This window comes from Medicago truncatula, chromosome 1, assembly GCF_003473485.1.
Source record: "Medicago truncatula cultivar Jemalong A17 chromosome 1, MtrunA17r5.0-ANR, whole genome shotgun sequence".
NCBI lineage: Eukaryota > Viridiplantae > Streptophyta > Magnoliopsida > Fabales > Fabaceae > Medicago > Medicago truncatula.
Genome location: NC_053042.1, coordinates 22,330,829 through 22,353,605, shown reverse-complemented (window position 1 = coordinate 22,353,605; position 22,777 = coordinate 22,330,829). Strand labels below are relative to the sequence as shown.

At 33.4% G+C, this 22,777-nt stretch overlaps 2 protein-coding genes across 2 annotated transcripts; one reads left to right on the top strand and one right to left on the bottom strand.

Annotated features, from left to right (window-relative positions):
• The first annotated feature begins 552 nt into the window (after window positions 1-552).
• Window positions 553-10,314, top strand: LOC25491279 (calcium-transporting ATPase 4, plasma membrane-type). The gene is made up of 7 exons (XM_013599162.3): window positions 553-890; window positions 5,196-5,250; window positions 5,501-7,440; window positions 7,527-7,685; window positions 8,264-8,435; window positions 8,527-8,825; window positions 9,709-10,314. Exons 1-7 carry the CDS (start codon window positions 720-722, stop codon window positions 10,012-10,014), a joined length of 3,102 nt encoding a protein of 1,033 aa, XP_013454616.2. The 5' UTR covers window positions 553-719; the 3' UTR covers window positions 10,015-10,314.
• A 1,911-nt stretch (window positions 10,315-12,225) lies between these two features.
• On the bottom strand, window positions 12,226-16,413 carry LOC25491280 (S-formylglutathione hydrolase). Its single transcript, XM_013599163.3, has 6 exons — window positions 16,078-16,413; window positions 15,951-15,998; window positions 14,218-14,414; window positions 13,013-13,111; window positions 12,861-12,926; window positions 12,226-12,592 (listed from the first exon to the last, which is right to left on the bottom strand). The coding sequence occupies exons 1-6, from the start codon at window positions 16,340-16,342 to the stop codon at window positions 12,410-12,412; spliced, it is 858 nt and encodes a 285-aa protein (XP_013454617.1). The 5' UTR covers window positions 16,343-16,413; the 3' UTR covers window positions 12,226-12,409.
• Between the last annotated feature and the right edge of the window lie 6,364 nt (window positions 16,414-22,777).

Sequence of the window (22,777 nt, the reverse complement as noted above, 5' to 3'; positions counted from 1 at the left end):
CATATTTTTCCCCATTTTGAAGCCTATTTTGATGTATATATGCATGTAGTTTTCCCAAATTCCAAAATTAATAGTTAGTTTTAATATTTAACTATTAATTGTTTGTTTTTAAGAAAAAAATAACATAAATTTTTAAGTTTGGGGGATATTTTGCACGTAAGCGCAAAACTTCAGGGGTATTTGCAAAACGTCATGTTCACTAACAGAAAAATTTGACAGAGGTGGTAAATTGACTATTTACTCTATAAACTGTTTATCCAAACGGGGCTTAAAAATTACTATCTATTCCAAATTATACGACATACTAACAAAAAAAAAGTTTCTAAAAATGGAGGAAATAGTTTTTATTTTTGAGGACTAAACTTCCCATATTTTTTTTTGCAAGGGATCGAAATGTAACTTGAGTTAAGTCTATCTATATTGAGAATGAAAACAAGTGGACTAAGTTTTTTTTAAAAAAAAAAAAAAAAAAGTGGAGTAAGTTTTGTCAAATATTTTTCACATTAATGCGTGTTAGTCAACTTTCCGTGCTTATGTCTAATTTAAATGCCTGCTCTTCAACACGGTACAAGTACAATATATCTATCCTTTCAATTCAACAAACCTTACCGTTTCGTTTCTGCGCTCTCATCACACTAAACTAGCTTTGTTTTGTTATGGTTTTATTTACCCAGTGATTTAGAAAAGTAATCATAACAGAAAAACAAAGATTGAAATCGATGGAGGGTTTACTGAAGGATTTCGAATTGAAAGACAAGGATCGTTCAATCGAAGCTCTCAGTAGATGGAGATCTGCCGTTTCTTTGGTCAAGAATCCTCGTCGGAGGTTTCGCAACGTTGCTGATCTCGCCAAACGTGCTCTAGCTCAGGAAAAGCAGAAGAAAATCCAGGTTTCTTTCTTCCAAGATTTTCTTCTTCAATCTCTTTTTTTTTTTTTTTTTTTTTCCTTTCGTTGTGGTTTTGTTGTTTTTCAATATCGACGACGATAAATAAATAAATTAAAGAACAAAAAAAGAAACGTAAATGTGAAAAGTGATACTAATTCACTTTTGGTAGAACGGAAAACAATGGAATATTGAATTTTGAATTAATCTTGCACAATAATGATTTTTTTTTTTTTCTGTCGTAGTTGGAAGTCATAAAGGTGGGGACTGAATTTACAATGCTGTTTATCTATTTTTACATGATTTAGTTTTATAAAAATTAATTTTAAATGATTTTTAATTTGGAGAAAATATTAAATTAAATCCAATAATAATGAAGAAGAAACGGTGTCCATACCTGTTTGGCAGGTCCATAAATGAATGTGACATAATTAAATCCGTTTTCTACTTTTGAGTATAATGTCATTTTCACATGCCTAGTGTTTGGCCAGCACTACTGTACTTAGTGGTCTGCATCTTTATTTTTTATACTATGTTACTTTTTTTTTATACTATGTTACTTTAATAACTACTTTAGCATATGCTCATCACATATAATAATGAAGAATGTCTAATGCACAATTGCCAATTTGCAAAGTAATACTCTCTCCGTCCTAAAATATAAGTAAAAAAATCTCATATTCTTTGTCTCAAAATATAATCATAAAACACCAACTTTTATGCTATTATTATATTTTTTCAAACAAATCATCTTTTTCAATGTAAAATTAAATGCAATTTGCATTCAATTTGTTCTTCTTTTTATTTTCTCCATAATTTTTAACCAATGAGAATTATTTTTACATATTTTCATGAAACTTATTCTAAGGAGAACACAAAAAATGATATCTCAAATCACTAAGTATTAACTTCCTTAATAAGTGTGAATTAGTGTTTTTTTGTTTATAAATTAGAACCGAGGGAGTATTAGTAATGTAATAATAATATTTTTTTAAAAAGCTTACGTGTGTTTTAGTTGCTTAACTGTCCCTAGTAGGTTAACATTCTCCATATTATTATCTCACATCATAAGACTTTCTAATTTGCGTATATTTCCTCCATTATCATTGACATGGTTAATCATATAATGTACTTACTGGTTTAGTTTTCCAACAAAGATTGGTTATAAATAAAATTAAGGGTTAAATATGTTTTTGGTCCCTATAAATATGTCAATTTTTCATTTTTGTTCTTCTAAAATTTTCCTTTAACTTTTAATCCCTATAAAATTTTCAATCTTCATTTTTGGTCTCTCTTTTAAAGTAAACTCATATGTAGAATTCATATTTTTTAATAAAATTTTCCAGATAAATTCAAAATATTATAAGAATCACTCCAAAACAAATTAGAATTTTTTAACAAACCATGAATTTAATGAGTTTTTATATTTTTTACGGTAAAAAATTCATATTTAATTTGTGTTTTGTTAAAAAAATTCTCATTTTTTAATGGAAGTTTTTTTAGAATATTTTACATATTTCTGCACAATTTCATTAAAAAATACAAAAATTAAATTAAAAATAGGGACCAAAAGTAGTGATTGAAAATTTTATAGGGACTAAAAATTGAAGGAAAATTTTAGAGGGATTAAAACAAAAAGTTTACATATTTATAAGGATTAAAAATATATTTAACCCTAAAATTAATTGAAACTTTGCACATTTATAATAAATGGTAATAAAAATTTTGGCATCTATATATTGAAAAAAGTAGTCTCATCCCCGTCATGACTCACGGTGAGACACCACTTTTTGAAATGTACCTTTTCTTTTTGAAGATTGATTTTATCAACCACCTTTTTGAAAACTTTTTGTTTGCTTTTCAACCATGAATGAATCGGCATCAAATTTAAAAGAAGAAGGCGACGAAATATTAGAACTTATTTATTATGTAACAATGAGAAAAATATACACTATTGTGTAAGTCAAATTGCTCATGCTAATTAATGATTTATGACCATAATTACGTCTACACTATAATTTTTTTTTGACAAAAATAAAGGATATTCATTCATTCAAATTTATAGAATACATCAGAGACAATAACATGATCAATATTGCTAAAAACGTATAGGGTGAATCTGCGAACAAACTCACAACATCCAAGTTAATTGCATACAACGGAAATGTCTACAAATAATATGATGAAATCTAAATCACCAGAATACCCTTCTGGATCTGCAACGTTACGCCCAAATCATTGATTGAATTTATGATTGTTTGAAGCTGATCTTTCAATACGAACCAAACGAACACCACACAACAAAGGATGCGAAATCAAACAACGCACAAGACGACGGACAACACAACGTCGCACTAAAATGACAAAATCACGAAAGAAAAACTTGATGTATGTGAAAATCACTTATTTAGATTGAATGAAAGGGGAAAAAAAGATGCAGAGGAGGTTTGAACTCTAAAATCACGCCTCCTCGATGAGTGAAAGAGGAAGAAAACTTAGAGAGAAGACAGAGTTTCTCTCACTAAAAAATTAGGGCCGGCTACGACTATACTATAATTGTCATGTCATTTTTTTTTTGTGGTGGCCGAAGTTTGAACTCTATTATTGTCCGGCAAAAGTTATGGTGCATAAGCCATTTCCTTATGCACCGTGCATAAACACATCACAACCATCAGATTTCTTTAATTTTGAACAAAAATGGTTTTGACTAACTTTGGGGGGTGTAGGAAGCAATTATGTTGGGATTTATGCACGGTTATGCACCATAACCACTCCCTTATTGTCCAAACGCTAAGTCACGTGGACAATTGTCATGTCATTTAAACCTGGGAGTAAGTTAGGCAAAGTTTTTCCTTATTGCGTAATCAAAAAGACTAAATTGCCACGTTGTTCCCTTCGATGCTGCTATGATTCAAGACCAAAGACATTGGGTTGGACGGCAATTAACGTGGTCTCTCTCGAGCCTTTTGTCAAAAATAGAATAAAATAAAAAAACTAGTGGTCTGCATCATCACCATGTGTAATTCTGATTTTCGTGGCATAGAAATGAGTATTCAACAAAAGATCTAAATTATATTAAAAATAATTTTTAAATCAATTATTTTTTGATATTAACATTGAGGTTCTTGGAAAAAGGGTTTTTTACTCAAAAAATAAAAAAAAAGATTAGGGGTTTTGATAATTCGAAGTTCGATCGAAAAATAACTAAATTCTGATAAAAAAATTATTATACGATTATTTTTAACCTGTGGTTTATTGGTGGATTTATTTTATGTGACAATATTATGAGATGCATTGTAAAGCTATTTTATTTTGCATACAGCCAAACACGAAGTTTCGTGGAACTTTCCATGGCCAAGCTATTATTCATAACCTATTTTAACCACATATAAGAAAAGAACCAAGAGAAATTCACGTTCTGTGTCTTTATGATAGAGACGGATTATAAAAATAAAATCATAGAAGAATAATTATAAATTGAGTTTTGACATTTGAAACACAATTATAAGTTTCTCTTGTTTATGTCAAAGTATGTCACTATCTTAGACGTTACAACAAGAATGACAGTAAATTTTTGTTTTGGAAGTTTAATATATCCATTTTAGTTTCTAAATCGATGATTTTATATTTTTGAAAACAACGTATGTGTATATTTGATTTAATTAGATAGAAAAACTAAAATATATCTGTATTTATTTAAACAACTAATATTTCTATTTATTTGATATTAATTATATTTTTTTTCTCTATTTACTCCTTCAACTGAATTTGAAAAAGGATTTAATATATATATATAGTAACAGCAATTTTTTTTGTCTGTCTTATCACAACTTATATTTTGAATTTGATTCTGAATTGCCATTTGCTAATTGCTTCTCTGTAGTTACAGATTTACGGTCCTCTTTCTCTAAAAAATGGAGTACTTACATATCATTTGAACAAAATTATTTATTTTACAACTTGTAACATTAAGGTTTTTCTAGGTTTTCATTCAAGAGATTTGATAAAAGATTGCAGGTTAAGAATTAAAAAAATGTATCTGTATTAACTCTTTACATTTATTTTATTTTACCAATTTTTTCAATATAAAATCTTCAACATTTTCTCTTGTTACTAACTAGCTAGGCACATTGTCAGAATCCTTAAAGTGGAAGCAGATTATTTGCTTCAAAGATTTCACATAATGTTCAAGTCATTCACTTTTTGCTTGAGTTTTACAAATACAGTATCTTATAAAGTCTTTTTCTTCTGATACATATTGTCAATTTGTTATTACTAATTTGACTATATTATCTTGATAACCAATATCAGGGAAAGTTTCGGGCTGTTATCAACGTTCAACGAGCAGCACTGCATTTTACGGATGGTAAGGTGCTCTAGTTTCTATAATAATTGAAATTCATAAATTTTCCAATTAGCAGTTATTGGAAAAGACAAGTTTTCTATTCACCATAAGTCTTCTTGATGTAGGATTCCTGCAGTAGTTAAAATTATCTTTTGTATCGATTGATTTACAGAGGAGTGGTAGCTAAAGACGATTTTAAGCGCCCCTAGCTTCAATTTCTTTATACTTTTTTCCATAAGCTAATTCAAACTGGTCTGGTTTTCTTATGCAGCTATTGGTACACCTGAATTCAAGGTATCAGAAAAGACGAGAGCAGCTGGTTTTGGTATCGAACCAGATGATATTGCATCAGTTGTTCGAAGCCATGATTTCAAGAACTATAAAAAGGTTGGTGAAGTTCAAGGGATTACAAGTAAACTTTCCGTCTCAGTTGATGAAGGTGTCAGTCAAGACAGTATACATAGTAGGCAAGAGATTTATGGACTCAACCGTTATACCGAGAAACCATCTAAAAGTTTTTTGATGTTTGTTTGGGATGCACTGCATGACTTAACACTGATCATTCTAATAGTTTGTGCTTTAGTTTCCATAGGCATAGGACTTCCCACTGAAGGGTGGCCAAAAGGTGTTTACGATGGTGTTGGAATCTTACTTAGTATATTCTTGGTTGTCACTGTTACTGCTGTCAGTGACTATCAGCAATCTCTGCAATTCTTAGATTTGGACAAAGAGAAGAAAAAGATTTCTATACATGTTACCAGGGATGGTAAAAGACAGAAGGTTTCAATTTATGACTTGGTAGTTGGAGATATAGTTCATTTGTCAACTGGTGATCAAGTTCCAGCTGATGGAATTTTCATTCAAGGATATTCATTGCTAATTGATGAATCAAGTTTGTCAGGTGAGAGCGAACCTGTAGATATAGACAATCGAAGACCTTTTCTTCTTTCGGGAACCAAAGTGCAAGATGGTCAAGCGAAGATGATAGTTACAACTGTTGGCATGAGGACTGAATGGGGAAAGCTGATGGAAACTTTGAGTGAGGGAGGAGAAGATGAGACTCCACTGCAGGTGAAATTGAATGGAGTTGCTACAGTAATTGGTAAAATCGGTTTGACTTTTGCTGTGCTGACGTTTTTGGTCTTGACAGCAAGGTTTGTGATTGAAAAAGCAATTAATGGAGACTTCACTAGTTGGTCTTCAGAGGATGCACTGAAGCTACTAGATTACTTTGCTATTGCGGTAACTATAATAGTTGTTGCGATTCCTGAAGGATTACCGTTAGCTGTAACACTTAGTCTTGCTTTTGCAATGAAAAAATTAATGAATGATAGGGCGCTTGTCAGACATCTTTCTGCATGTGAGACTATGGGTTCAGCTAGTTGCATTTGCACTGATAAGACAGGAACGTTGACGACCAACCATATGGTGGTTGATAAAATTTGGATATGTGAAAAGACTGTGGAGATGAAAGGTGATGAAAGTACCGATAAGTTGAAATCAGAGATTTCTGATGAAGTTCTAAGCATCCTTTTGCAGGCTATATTTCAGAATACTTCTTCGGAAGTAGTTAAAGACAATGAAGGAAAACAGACAATACTGGGAACACCAACAGAATCAGCATTATTGGAATTTGGCTTGGTTTCCGGTGGTGATTTCGATGCACAGCGTAGATCCTGTAAGGTACTTAAGGTTGAGCCTTTCAATTCAGACAGGAAGAAGATGTCGGTGCTAGTGGGTCTTCCTGATGGAGGGGTCCGAGCTTTCTGCAAAGGTGCATCAGAAATCGTGCTGAAAATGTGTGATAAAATCATTGATAGTAATGGAACAACTATTGATCTTCCTGAAGAGAAAGCAAAGATTGTGAGTGACATTATAGATGGATTTGCCAATGAAGCTTTGAGAACTCTTTGTTTGGCTGTCAAGGACATAGATGAAACACAAGGAGAAACCAACATCCCTGAGAATGGATATACTTTGATAACCATTGTGGGAATCAAGGATCCTGTGCGCCCTGGAGTTAAGGAAGCTGTTCAAAAATGTTTAGCAGCAGGAATAAGCGTTCGCATGGTCACCGGCGATAACATAAATACAGCTAAGGCTATAGCTAAAGAATGCGGTATACTTACTGAGGGAGGTGTAGCTATAGAAGGACCAGAGTTTCGCAATCTGTCTGAGGAGCAAATGAAGGATATCATACCTAGAATTCAGGTTTTGATCTCGTGTTATGTTTGAGACTTTCAAATCTTTTTTGATGTTGCTTGTCTTTCGTATGTTATTAATTGATATGGTTTCAGGTAATGGCACGATCCTTGCCTCTTGACAAGCATACCTTGGTAACCCGTTTGAGGAATATGTTTGGTGAGGTTGTAGCTGTTACTGGTGATGGAACCAACGATGCTCCTGCACTGCATGAGTCAGACATTGGACTTGCCATGGGCATTGCCGGAACCGAGGTTTGTTTCTAGTAATTATTGGTTTACCATGGTGAATCATACAGTGTTAACTGTGACAATCCACTGCACTGTTCTTATGTAGTTGGTTAACTGAATCTTGTTTAAGGCGCACAAATGTTATCTTCTGTTCTAGACTTCTAGTTATATTATGTTTTGCTCAATTATTTTACATTTCCTTTCCCTCTTGTACTTCCTCCTCTCCAATTCTTTTTAGAGTGGTGGAGGCGTCTTAAATAATATGCGTGACTGATTGTTGAACAATTCTATTATTTTGTCTATTAAGGAAGCAGTAGATAATCAAAACTTAAGCATTGATATCTTTCGAGACATACGTTCATCTTCTTACCTTTTGTACCTTGTAAATGTTTCCACATGATTGCTACATGTTATTTTATTTGGTAATCCAGTTATTCCCCAAGAATCAAGCATTTTTCTTAAATAATGCCTGCTAAAAAGTTATGGCTTTTGGGCATCACTTATCTTCTTTTTATAATTTGTTCTACTTGTTCAGCCACCTATGTTATATTAATCCCTAATTGATGTTTAAGTTAACTTTGCTTAAATTACACCTTGTTCAGGTTGCCAAAGAAAATGCTGATGTCATTATAATGGATGACAACTTCACTACTATTGTCAAAGTGGCAAAATGGGGACGGGCCATATACATAAACATTCAAAAATTTGTGCAGTTTCAGTTAACAGTCAATGTTGTTGCTCTGATTACTAACTTCGTTTCTGCATGCATCACTGGTCTGTTGATTTATACTAAGTTTTGTTTCCACTGAAATGTTGAATACTATGTTTCAAGAAACTGTGATTAAACTTTCTTCATTATTTTCAGGTGCTGCTCCACTAACTGCTGTTCAATTGCTTTGGGTTAACTTGATTATGGACACTCTTGGTGCATTGGCTTTGGCTACTGAACCTCCTAATGATGGGCTTATGGAAAGACAACCAGTTGGAAGGAAAGCAAGTTTTATTACCAAACCAATGTGGAGGAATATCTTCGGTCAAAGTTTGTATCAACTGATTGTCCTTGGAGTTCTAAATTTTGAGGGGAAGAGGCTGCTGGGACTAAGTGGCCCAGATTCAACTGCTGTACTCAACACTTTGATATTCAACTCCTTTGTATTTTGCCAGGTAATGTGTCATGAACGTCATTGAAACCAACTACGATTTATTGTAACACATTTTAAATAACGAACCGGACATCAAACTGGTGAGACCTCCGGGTCATAGTTCAGCTGCTTTAAACTGCTCGAACAGAGACGAAACCATAATCAAACTGCCTAATGCCTATATAACAGACAAAGAAGATGAAATGTATTTAAGAAGATAAAATGAATTGGATGAAACTAATTGATCATAATATTAAAAGAGTTGTGTTATTTGAACAACTATTTGGATGACAACTTTTGTTGTGACAACCATAAATTTACAAAGAAAATGAGGTATTGGCACAAAAACCAAAGCAACAGAGAGGGAAAGTAAAAACATAATGCGAGTATGAGAGAGAAAGTTGTCAAAAAATGATTGTACAAATATGACTTCTGTATTAAAAGGACAAAGAAAATAACTCTTAGTTTTTTTTGTACCAATAAAATAACTGAGTTAGAATCAAATTCCAATCTAGTTTCAACAATTATCTTATGTTTTGAAAATTTTAAATTGTTAAAGAGGATTTCACCAACTATTCTGGCATTTTCATATGAAAATATCAACTACCGAAGAAAATGAAAATTTGCCATTTGTTATTATGTGTTAATGTGACTTGAATAAATTGAAAACACTTGCTAACATGTTTTTACAATGCATGTTACTGTAGTTTTGTGGATTATAAATAAATTAAGAAGTTTTAATGTGCTTATAACTTTGTTTTTTTGAGGGGAACTCTGTTATTGCCTCTATGATCTATCAATTTTCCTTAAATACTAGGTGTGACGCATTCAAGAAAATGTACATAAAATAAACTTGTTCCAATTTCTTAAGCTTACTTTGTTGTTTTCCTTTTGTCTTTTAACAGGTATTCAATGAGATAAACAGCAGAGAAATTGAAAAGATAAACATATTCAGAGGCATGTTTGACAGCTGGATATTTTTAAGTGTTATTCTCGCCACAGCGGTATTTCAAGTAATCATAGTTGAGTTCTTGGGAACATTTGCCAGCACTGTCCCTCTAACCTGGCAATTCTGGTTACTCAGTTTGTTATTCGGTGTACTTAGCATGCCTTTAGCTGCTATCCTCAAATGCATACCAGTTGAAAGAGATACCACAACAAAGCATCATGATGGTTATGAGGCACTGCCTCCTGGTCCTGAAAGAGTGTGATTTTGTTCTCTTTTCATTTTCTGTTGTGCAAAAACATGGATGAAATTTTGGTTCTTGTTTTTTCATTTGTGGTTTTTGAGAAACTAATCTCACGGAAAAAGTGGAAGAAAACCCACACCAACTTCTCACCAAAGTATTTTTGGTAGGAAAAAGAAGGTTGTCATGTACAAATACTTTGATGTGCTACACGTTTTGGAGTTTTTGTTAAACTTGTCACTTTTTTAATCACACGATCAATTATAATTTTGTAAAGTTGAAAATATCAAGTTTTGTGCATGCTTATTGAACTTTAAGATGTCAGTCCACTTTTGCAACTACAGATTGAGTTTTATGATATGAATTGTCAAAGTAGTGAACACTTATTGAATGTTAGTGCAAAAATGATTTGCATTGATAGAGTATGTCCAATCTAAAATTCAACTTTCAAAATACTTTTTATTATTTAGGCCTGTAAGGAAATATTTTCACATAGACAAATCCAATTCATATAGATTTTTAGGCCTGTAGGATTCAACTATCGAGATGTATGTTTTTTTTCCGGCAGATGACAGTTGAAACCTATCACCGATGATTGAGGGACGAACTTAATGGGAGGTTGGTGACAAACCTTTGAGGCGCATGAGTAGAAGCAATGTAAAGTATATGAAACATAATTTTCGGAATATGTGAAGTATTTCTATCTTAGTTACAAGTTTGAGATCATATCGTGCCACAAGTTACATAGTTTAAATATCTTGAATTCATAGTATAAAACGATGGAGAAATAGAAGCAGATGTAAATCATCGTATTCAACTTGAGTGGTTGAAATGGAGACTTATGTGGTCTAAAAGTACCACTCAAATTGAAGAGAAAATTTTATCAAGCCCTCTTATCAAGACAGTGGCCCAAGCATTACCAAATTACATAGTTGTTATAAGATCCCATAAGGTTGTTGTGACAATATTGAAGCCATGCTATCTAAGTTTTGGTGCTGAACAAAAAATGAAAATTCATTTGAAGAGTTTGGACATATAAGGGAGAGTCAAAAGCAAAGGGAAACTCGGTTATAGAGGCTTCAGCGAATTCAATAAGGCCTTTCCTAGCCAAGCAATGTTGGAGGCAAATGTTCCCAGATCATGTTTTTTAAAAGCATGTACTTTGCTCGATCATGTTTTTTTTTTTTTTTGCTCTTGATCAATTTTGTTTTTGCAAACTCGTTACGAGCCTAGCTATGCTTGGAGAAGTTTGGTTAATGTAAAATCAGTGCTTGATCTTGATCTTAGAGGGTCAATTGGAAATGGTTAGAAAGTTAAAATCTAGAAAGAACCCTGGCTTCCAGAATTATCTAACTTTAAGGTGTGGAGCCTCATTATGCATGCAACCTTGAAGAGAACACTATGGTTGCATAGTTAAATTGATGTTGAATCTAAGCAATGGAAGAGAAAGCATGTGCTTAATAGCTTTATTGGTTTTAAGGCCAATCAAATCCTAAACATCCCTTGCTCTTGGCGCCTACCTGAGGACAAGACACAACAGGATTTGGAGCTGGGAAAGGAATGGTCTCTATTCAGTTCGATCGGCATATCATCTACTCAAGGCAGAGATACTCAGAGATAACCCTGAACAATCCCGAGAAGCTCCGATATGTGGAAGGCAATTTGGAAAATTTAAGCGTCTAAACGGGTTAAAAGTTTCTTGTGTAGAGTTGCTAAAAAAATCATGCCCACTAGATTTAGACTAGAGCAAAAAGGGGTCAGATTGGATCCTAGGTAGACTGTGTCCCGGCTAAACTCAACCTTGGTGAAATTGATCTTAATGTTGAATGGGGGGAGAACTCTAAAATACCCATAAGTAAGAATCTGAAGGATATTCAGGTCATGAATTTGGTGACTCAAATTACCTGACACAAGGATTTGTTGGATAGATTCATTTATAATTTTAAGACGAGTTAACATTTTAGACATTCGAGGGATTATTGTTGTTGTTTACAATTTGGTTACAGTTCACTGAATAATGTGTCCAAGAGAGTAGAGACTAGTGAATTGATGAGTTTAACGAAGTGAGACATCAGCTGTTACTCATGTAGCAAAAGTTGAGTGATGTGGCATAGAAAGAGGTAAGATGTCAATGATATGTCTTGGGGCTGTTTTAACTTTTAATATAGACAGAAGATATATATTAATTAGATCTATAATTATTCTATGATATCTATAGCCTACAAAAATCTTATATAAACAAATAATCTTGTTGATTTCATAAACATGCGATTAGTTTTGAACTGGCATGAAGACATGAAATTCCATAGTCTAATATAAACAACCAAAGTATCTCAAATCACATGTAAATAGAATTCGAAGATTCAGTGAAGTTTAACTGAAGTACAGAACAGTTTTAGATCATCAGAGTGCACAGAACTTAATTAAGCCTAAGAGCTTGAGCATGATGTCGGATGTGATCATCGATGAATGTAGCAATAAAATAATAAGAGTGATCATAACCAGGTTGAAAGCGTAACAGCAATGGAACATTTGCATTCTTGCACGCCTCTTCAAACTTGCCAGGTAGCAGTTGATCATGCAGAAATTTGTCATCTTCCCCCTGAAAAGTAGGGCAATAGTAAGATGCAGTTAAAAACCAGCAAGAATTAAAAAGAGTAGCATGTTAATAATAACTTGTGATCTTAGTGTATTATAAACAGCATTATATCTGGCTGACCATTTTGGTTCATTCAATTTGCAACAACAACGGATTTCTTAAGCAACACAAATTTAATGAAATCAAAGCTGATACCAGCAACTACAATTGTAACTTCTATCATCACTCAAAAGGTTTTTAAATAAGAGAAAACACACACATGATCTTTTACCTGATCAATCAAAATGCTGGCAGATACACCAGGAAACTTTGTTACCAAGTGAGTAGCATCGTAATCCTGCATTCTTCAACTGCTTAGTATAATGAAATATAAGAACTAATTTAATAATGCAACATGCAAGTTTGAATTTCCTTTTCTTTTACCTCCCATTCAGATTTATTGTCACCTAGATAATTTGTGAATGCCTTCTGTCCCCAAGGACAATTTGTAGGATTTGCTACTGGTGCAAAGGCTGAAACTGACTGTAACAATATTGCAAAGAAACACAGAAGAGGAAAAATAAGTTACAATCCCAATCATAAATACACTACTTATCATGACAGGTACATTCCCATAAGTTATAATCGCAAAAATTTCACCAGAAGATGACATTTTTACTTCTAATTTACAACAATCATAAACGGTTATCAATACAAAAAAGTATGTGGAGATTACAGTTCCACCTTCCATGGAGTTTGAACAATAAACTTTAAATGAAATGAGTTTCTATCATTTCCTCAACAAGTGCTACTCCAACATTCTCATATCCAGCACACCTAGTTTTTGCTCTTGCTGGAACTTTACTCCTCAGAGGTCAGAGCATTGCAGGGCTTACGGTTATAACGGATTAAAGTTTAGCTTCAGAACGTTGGACATCTTGCAATCACAAGTTCAGTTGAATCATTCTTTATTTCATCAACCCAAAAAAAAATTTAAGTGTTGCAGTTCCATATCCTTGCAAGATGGCTTCCCCCTGCAACCTGTGCTAATCTGCAATCCCAAATTTAGCTCCAGGACATTGCTAACTAGCTAAGCTTTCATTTTATACTCTTTTACACCTACTTAAATGAAAACCACTCATTCTAGTGTTTCTAGTTAAGTTTAGAATAGAAAATAAATTGACTCCTAGCTCTCAAACTAATAAGTACATCCAGCTATACACAAAAATCTTCTGTTGCACACTGCAATTCCAATTCATAAGCTTCTCCATCACTCAGAGATATGGAAGTTCTAAAGAAATGTCATCATATCCAAGTTTAGAATGGAGATTTGATATAAAGAAGAAAGATAATAGCGATAGAAATACCAGGTATCCTAACAACTATCTGATATTACTAGCCCATGTGAAAAATACATGATGGATGGAATATTTCTCAACTGTCCAAATGTAAAATAGATGAATGAAAATGACAAACACATTCATAGACATAATACCGATACAGTCAGCTTGTTGCAGAGAGATACAGTATGTTCACAATCTCAGTTAGGGAATGTCCATAACTTTCAAAACATTGCCAAAATTATCAAAGTAACTCCTTTGAATGTATTATGAAAAACGAGAATTTTTCAATAGAATAATCATCAATACCTTATATTTATCCAGATTTTTCAGGTAGATAGTCAATGCACCATGCCCACCCATGGAATGGCCAAATATAGAAGCTTTCGATGTGTCAAGCTGTGGAAAGGAATCACTTAGAAGTTTTGGCAATTCCTTGACAACATAGTCATACATGCGCCAATTCTTCCATTTCTCTTGCGTAGCATTGAGATAAAATCCCGCACCTGTTCGTAAAGTAAATAAATATGCAATTAAGATATCTTCTGTAAAGGAAAATGTATATCGCACATCTGAAGGTAATCTCATCTATAGCCAATAACTGTTAAACTAATTGCAAACAAAATCAGGATCTTTCATAAAGAAATGCGTGTTTTTTTCCTATCTAAAAATGACGAGTTGAATGCGTCACAAAAAAAAATGACGGGTTGAAAAATTAATATTACAAATAAGCTAAAATTCAGGGACAGATAAAACAACTTCTCATCTATCTCGTTCTTAGAAATCTACGAGTACAAATTATATCATCTATGGATGTTAATATGCGCTAGTAAGACCAAATTATCTCCACTCCATACAACCATAACCTTCCCTCTTCTCATCCTATTCAAACTATACATGAAGAATTTCTCGGGCTGCAAGTTGTGGACTGTCATGTCACAACAAGCTTCATCATTCATTGTGATATTATGGTAAAGCCAATTTCTTAATATTTCAATAATTGAATTTCACATGCTAGGTGAACAATACAGGAATAGATAGTAGATACTTTAAAAAATAGGAATCCAGCAATCTGCAAGGAAATTTCACAATATATTTTAAAAATGCCTAATAATGCTGGCGGTAGAAATTTAAAGTCATGTTGTTTTCGGTGTGCATATAGGAGTAGGTGAAGTGTCACAGCAGATTTGGTGGATATAATAGCATATATTTTCTCGTCTAAAGCCTCTGCATACTACAACAAAAAAAACCACCAAGTATGATAAACTCCATAATATATGAAACAATGATACTATGTTCTATTATGAACCAAGCCTTCACAAAGGTCATCTAGTGAGATCTAAGCTTTTCTTAATAGTTTCTCTAACTGATTTTTTTTCTGTCGAAATGACTATATATATGTTAATGACTCTCCCAATTGCAAAAACGGCCCCGTGGAGTTGATGCTCCATCCACCTTCTCTTTTTTATATGCCTCATTATATATGTTAACTAACTAACTAACTAACCAACTTAACTGCCCCCTCAAGTAACTAAGCTACCACCTACTTGATGGGATTGATACACTTTTCCAAATCAATTTAAGTGAATAGAATAATAACAACAACAATAGAAGAATGCGGGGGATTTTATAGAATACTCTCCACTCAACTGCTACAGTATCTTCATAAAACATCTTAAATCAACCAATTTTAGTTAGTAAATTTTCAAGTGAAACATGTTTCCATGTCAATAGCAAATCTCCAACAGTTTACATTACTATATGATATGATCTTCGGTATAAAACACAAAGTCACACACATATAACAACAACAATAATAATAATAATAACAGCAGTATGAAACTTTTTTTTTGGTGTACCCAACCCTCTGGGGCTCGGTAATCCCCGGAAGGTAAGTAAAGTGTGAACAAGAATAGTTCCACCTAGAAATCGAATTCAGGTTCTCTTGGACAATTAATCATATGGTGTAGTATCAATTGTTTTCACAAGAAAATGAAGTTGCGAACAAGATAGATATATGGAAGGGATGGATAAACACATACCAACACCAAAGTCCCAGGAATCGGCTTCACCTTCAACATTCAAACCTCCTGTATTTTGAAATAATTGAATTGAATTTTATAATCAATCAATTAATTCATTAATTAATTATATATATAAAAAAATTACTTGGAGAGGTGTCGGGGGCGATCAAGGCAACACCGTGTTCGGAAGCGGCACGTTGAGCACCGGATTTGAAAATGAAATTCTCGTCGGTACAAGTGAGACCAGAGAGCCAATAAAGAACTGGGAATGATTTGTTGGAATCAGAATTGGGAAAGTAAATGTGGAAGTTCATTGAACAACCAAGTGTGTTACTGTAATGTTTGTATCTCTTGTTGTATCCTCCGAACATCTTCCCACTACTCAACTCCGTCACTGCTCCTCCTGCCATCTTCTTCCCCTCTCTCTCTCTCTTTCACTCACTCTACAACTCAGGATTGTGTGTGTCTATACGACGGTCTATCATTCACTTCCAAATTATATACACTCCGCGTGTCCTATTCAACCTGCCCAAGTCAACCCACTGATTCACGGTGAAGTGAACTGCTAAAACGACACGTGTCATTTTTAATTTTTTTTTTTTTTTTTATGTTAATAACTAAATAAATAGAATGAGGTCCATGCAAATTTTAACCGATGCGCCATCTATCTTTATTTGTAGGGTTATTTATGATATTCTTTGGATTGGTTTTGAGGTAAATAGTTATTAAAAGCAAACCGAAACTGCATGTGATTTATATTTTTGATTAAACGACTTTTTGTTTTAAAACCAATCCAAACCGCACCGCAAACATCCTAATTTATGACGAGTCATTATTAGCTTGTGCACCAGTCACGACCTGAGATTGGATTGTGACACTTGACTTCTTTAAAATATTTGTGATATAAATCTTAAGTCTTCATTTAGAAGATCCATAATCATCGGTGAAGCTAGTCATTTTTTCATGAGTGGACCAAATCTAAAAAAGGAAATAAAATATATTTCGTGTGTTGTCCTAACAATTTTTTATCCTTAACAACACTTTATTTATGGATTGAAAGTGTCAAAATGTGATGAAATCCATCTATCAAACAAGTGTATATCTTTTAATTTTTTTTCTTTAAGTTTTAACAAATAAACTCATTTGTGGTAACTAAATATATATTATTGGGGTTGCCAAAACTACACCATGGAGAAGGAAGAGGCATAGCTTCGCCCTTGCATGATAATACGATCTCAATTTGGTTAGTTGGGCCAAAATTGCTAGACCTAAAGTTTGGGGGAGGTCTTGGTGTCCAAACAACTAGAGACTCTAATATTTCTCTTATTGAGAAACTTATTTGGGATCTACTTCAAGGGAACAACAAGTTTTGGGTCAACATTTTGTCTCACAAGTACGCATCAGTTTCTTGTATCCTCTCCCACATCATCATTATCTCTTACCCCTTCTATATGAAATTCCACTATTAAAGCTAAGAATGTTCTCAAAGACGGTTTATCTTGGTGTGAAGGTTCTTGAAATTTCCTTTTTGCTTTTTGTTCCTTTAACATTGTAAAAAAACGGCATTTTTATTTTATTTTGTAAAACCAATGTTTTTGATATAAATATTAATAAATGATATAAATATTTGGTTTCCAAGAATTTAGGAAAAAATAGAAAGAAAAATCCTAATAAGTCCTATTGTTTTGTTTGTCGATCATTCACTCTCGCTCAGTGACTCTTTGATTTGTCCACACTCTTTTTCTCGGCTCCTTCCAGTAATCGATCTTTCATTCAATCAAACAATAACCTAACCCTAATAAGTACTATTAATATAACTCTTCACTCATTCACTTGCTTTCTAACCCTTTTCTTAACTCTTCTCCACGAGATCGATCTTGATTGCTTTCTTTGTTCTTCATTATATCAACCCTAATTTCCTTCTCTGTTTCACTGCCTCCTTAGAGTTCGTCTGAAAAGAACATGATGATGAACCAGTGTTCTTCTCATCGATCTTGTGACAAACAACCAAAAGAGAAAGATCATGTTCATGCTAAGGAACAGATTTTATGTTTTTTATATATTAAAACAATTGAATGAATTTAATGTCCCTTTTCTTTTCTACATATATGCGCAGCTTACGGTTTAAGTATTTTGGTTTAGTTCATCTGTATTATTACTTGTAGAAAGGAAGATAAAAGAATAATAAAATTGAATCTATATGGCTTTTCTCTTTTAATAAAGCATAACAAATGGGAAGTAAGGGTGGTATGAATATTCTTGGAAGAATTTTTACTTACAACACATCTAAAATTAACTGAAAAAACAAGGGCTTTTTATAAGTTCATTGATATGTTAACAAACAACTGTGTGCTGTTTTTATTTCTTTGTTTAAGGGCTAGAGATGGATTGATACACCAAAACTAACTCCACTTAATTTTTGTAAGTGAGAAACGATATTAAGAAATAACTCAGTTGCAAAATTTGACATGATGGAGCTGGACCGAGACTCAATGGAATAATAAGTGAGAAAATTTGCTTACAATTCAATTCTTGTACTCTTCCTTTGGCTTGTTACTCATGTAATATGTATTTTGTGAATGGAAGTTTTGGTATTCTTTGTGTCTGTGATAGAACGTAAAAATTCAACTGAGAAACATTTGTTTACTATGATGTTTTAAGTAATGGTACTGACATCGCTGAAGTATAATTCAAGTTTTCCAAAGACACTATAATGAAAATTTGCAACAAGTCAAATAGGATGGATTTGTTTCTTAAATGTTCACGACTGCATAATCATGCTCACATGGATATGGTATATTGTGGAGTTGGTTTTTAAACACGATCAATATTAATTCAGCAAATGATTTGTGGACCCTCAATGTAACATAGCTATTTTCTTTGGTAGCTTCTTGCTCCCTTTTCGGTAAAAATTTCAAATATCTTTTTTAGCTAACTTAGCTTTTTGTTTTCAAATTAACATAACTTCTTTTTGTCCATATTTAAATATTTTTAATTTGTATTTCCAAAACCCTTAGAAATTCAAAATAAACATTAAAATAAGATAACCACATTTGTTTTTTTTTTACTCAAGATAACACATTTGCCAACGCATTCAATATCAATTAAAACGTTAATTTTTATTTTTATTTTATTTTATAATAATAGACAAATGTAAATTTTATTTCTGCATACATCTAATCAAATCACACTATTTTAATATGGTTCTTTCTAAAATATTTAAATTCAACAAATATCTAGATTGTAAGATTTGATTAAATACATGTAAAAAGGTTTCCATGGTATGCAAATTATAGTTTCTTGACAACTTTTTTGTGTTACAAAAAAAAAACAGTTTACATGGTATTTTTATGCTCTTTGATTATTTATGCTCATGATTGTCTTGCTTGTGACATTTTCTTGAAAGCCTGAATCAATTATATAATTGTTGTTTGCAATGGAGTTGATGATACATTTCTCCTATATTTCAATGAGACACGTTAGTCTTTTAAGCCACTAACTCAAAACTGAGATGGGATTTTAATAATTTTCTCAAATTTGTCAAGGATTATAGTTTCAGCCATATAATTTTTAATTTTCACTTTTCTTTTGATTATCTGCTGGATAGACATCACATTATTATGAATCTTAAACGAGTCTTTATGCATTGAAATCTGGGAGGAACACAAATTACATTTGACCTATAAAACACCGACACTTTAAATTGAAGACGTATCCAATGTTTGACACACACATTGATACATGTAGTTACATTCAATTACTTCTAATTTTTTAATTCAATTATGTTATGGATCACTCACACGGCTACACGTGTACAATAATATGTCGCCTTAAGGCTACGTACTCAAAGGAGCACGCCAACATGGCTGCACCGTGCCACACCAGAGCACGCCTCATTGCCAGGATCACGCTACACGTGTCCTTCCCCGCTCCTAATCATATGCCGCATAACCCGGAGACGGTTATGCCACGAGCGCACCTATATAAGGGTGAACTTGCTTCACCCTCAAGGTACACAACACTTTTCTTAACACTTCTTAGACTTTCTCTCTCAGTTCCATTACTGACTTGATCGTCGGAGTGCTAAAGTGCTGCAAACACCTTTCGTTCCACACTGCTAAAAAAACAAAAATTAGTGAGGAAAATTTAGTGAGGGAAAACATGAAATTCCTCCCTAATTCCGTCACTAAATTTTGCGACCAAAGAATATGTGAGGGATTTTATTTTTTCCGTCACTAATTTCCCTCCCTAATTTTGTTTTTCCTAGTAGTGCCACCACACCGAAAGCAGTTACCGATCATCGGAGCGCCCTCTACAATCTTTGCAACTCAACCGTTCATACCGGGCAGATCAAATTACTTCTACTGTTTACATGTCAGTTTCGTGTTTATATGGTACTTCTTAGCGTTTGACCGCTAAGAATGCATTTAAACTTGAAATAGGGACTTCGTACAAATTTTCCCTTCACAACTTAAAAAAAAAAAAAAAAAAAAAAGTTACTAGTTGGAACGCAAACTTATATTTTATACAAACAAAAATCAGTATGGATAGCAAACCCTCAATCACTGTTATGAGCTTTCATAATTATTTGACTCTAAACCTTGTTTGTGCATCTAGTTACACTTTAAAACAACCAAAATTTTCATCAAAACGTTAGTTTCATGGTAAATTTTATCACAACGTATTATGATGAAATTTAATGTATATTATTGTCCCCATTAACTCAATTGCATTTTCAATCAATACAAAATTAGTTGGTGGATACGAATATTTGAGAACATCTCTAGTAGTTGTAGAAGGGAAGCTGTTAAACCAGTCATCCACAAATGCATATATACAAATTTGCAAAATAGTCTAATTTTATCATGAACGGTGTAACGGATAAATGGATTTTAGGGACGAACCGATAAAATCCGTACAAGGCCAAGTTAAATACAAGGATGAAAATTCCTCCCCTTCAAACATCCTTGTCCTCAAGGATGAAAATTCCAAAGTACCATGCTTAGGAGGAAAAGTCTTCCATTTGAGTAGACTTGTTGGAATAGCTTGAACAAGGTGTGTTGAGGTTTCGAGGTAGAATTTGTATTTCAGACAATGAAGAGATTAAGGAGATGATTCTTGAAGAGAGTCACAGAAGTAGCTTGAGTATTCACCCGAGAGCTACGAAGATGTATCATGATTTGAAAAAGTTGTTTTGGTGGTCTGGATTGAAACGTGATGTTGCACAATTTGTGTATTCTTGTTTGGTTTGTCAAAAGTCGAAAGTCGAGCATCAGAAACCTGCTGGAATGATGGTACCTTTAGATATACCAGAGTGGAAGTGGGATAGCATATCCATGGATTTTGTGACGAGTTTGCCGAATACTCCTAAAGGGAATGACGCGATTTGGGTGATTGTCGATAGATTGACGAAGACGGCTCATTTTCTTCCGATTAATATCAGTTTTCCCGTAGCTCAGTTGACAGAGATTTATATCCGAGAAATTGTGAAGTTGCATGGTGTTCCTTCAAGCATTGTATCAGATAGAGATCCAAGATTTACTTCTAGATTTTGGAAGAGTTTGCAAGAGGCTTTGGGTTCGAAGTTGAGGTGGAGTTTGGCGTATCATCCGCAGACAGATGGTTAGTCGGAAAGAACGATTCAGTCGCTGGAGGACTTGTTGAGAGTTTGTGTACTTGAGCAAGGAGGGACTTGGGATAGTCATCTTCCATTGATAGAGTTCACGTACAATAATAATTATCATTCTAGTATTGGAATGACACCTTTTGAGGCTTTGTATGGTCGAAGATGCAGGACTCCGTTGTGTTGGTTTGAGTCAGGTGAGAGGGTGGTTTTAGGACCCGAGATTGTTCAACAAACTACTGAGAAAGTTAAGATGATTCAAGAAAAGATGAAGGCGTCGCAGAGTCGACAAAAGAGTTATCATGATAAGCATAGGAAAGACCTTGAGTTCCAAGAAGGAGATCATGTATTTTTGAGACTCAGAACAGTGAAATTCAAAGTTGGTACATTTGAAGATTGTTTTGCAAGTGTTGAAAGAGAAGAAACTTTATGCTAAATTTTCAAAGTGTGAATTCTGGTTGAAAGAGGTAAGTTTTCTTAGCCATGTTATTTCTGGTGATGATATTGCAGTAGATCCCTCTAAAGTTGATGCGGTATCGCAATGGGAGACTCCTAAGTCGGTTACAGAGATTAGAAGCTTTTTGGGATTGGCGGGTGTTATACCCTGATTTTGGACCTAAAAATACTCGTTCAAATTTCTTTTCCAACACTGATATTTGTCAATTCGCTGTTGTTTTACTCTGAATCTTTACTCTCTTTTCATCTGCATATCTTACTGTCTCTGTCTCAAAGTACGTTCAAGCTCGATTTTCTTGCATAAAACTATTCAAAGTGTCTTTTCTTGCATTACAAGTCATTTGAAAACTCTCTAAAACATCGCATTACTTTTTCTTGCATTCTATTTCAAAAAAATCATACAAAAGGGTATTTTGGTCATTTCCTGCAGTGGAACCCATTTTAGTCCCTGTGTTTGCCTCTGAGTCTTTTCAACTTGTCTGTACAAATCATTGTTGAGTCTTTGTTTAAAAAACCATTTCAAAAATTGCATCTGAGTCAGTTTGGGTCAGTTTAGTCCCTAGGGGCATTTTGGTCTTTTCCTGTCAAAATTTCGGCAGGGAGGTATTTTAAAATACCTCATTTTTGTAATTGGTTCATTTTAGTCCTTTGATTGATTTTATTTTTGGTTTCACTTTACGTTTTTTTCAAATTACCAATTTTAGTCCAATTTTATTTTAATTACATTTTTAGTCCAAAACTTTTTAAATTTGCTTTTTAGCCCTTT

Bases quoted from the DNA above. Each gene is read 5' to 3' on its own strand.
- LOC25491280 (XM_013599163.3), bottom strand. From the start codon at position 16,342: ATGGCAGGAGGAGCAGTGACGGAGTTGAGTAGTGGGAAGATGTTCGGA. The intron at 14,415-15,950 runs GTATGTGTTTAT...CTTTACGAACAG, and splicing joins TTCCTGGGACTTTGGTGTTG to GTGCGGGATTTTATCTCAAT. The intron at 12,927-13,012 runs GTAAAAGAAAAG...TGAAGAATGCAG, and splicing joins ACAATAAATCTGAATGGGAG to GATTACGATGCTACTCACTT.
- LOC25491279 (XM_013599162.3), top strand. From the start codon at position 720: ATGGAGGGTTTACTGAAGGATTTCGAATTGAAAGACAAGGATCGTTCA. The intron at 891-5,195 runs GTTTCTTTCTTC...AACCAATATCAG, and splicing joins AAAAGCAGAAGAAAATCCAG to GGAAAGTTTCGGGCTGTTAT. The intron at 7,441-7,526 runs GTTTTGATCTCG...ATATGGTTTCAG, and splicing joins ATATCATACCTAGAATTCAG to GTAATGGCACGATCCTTGCC.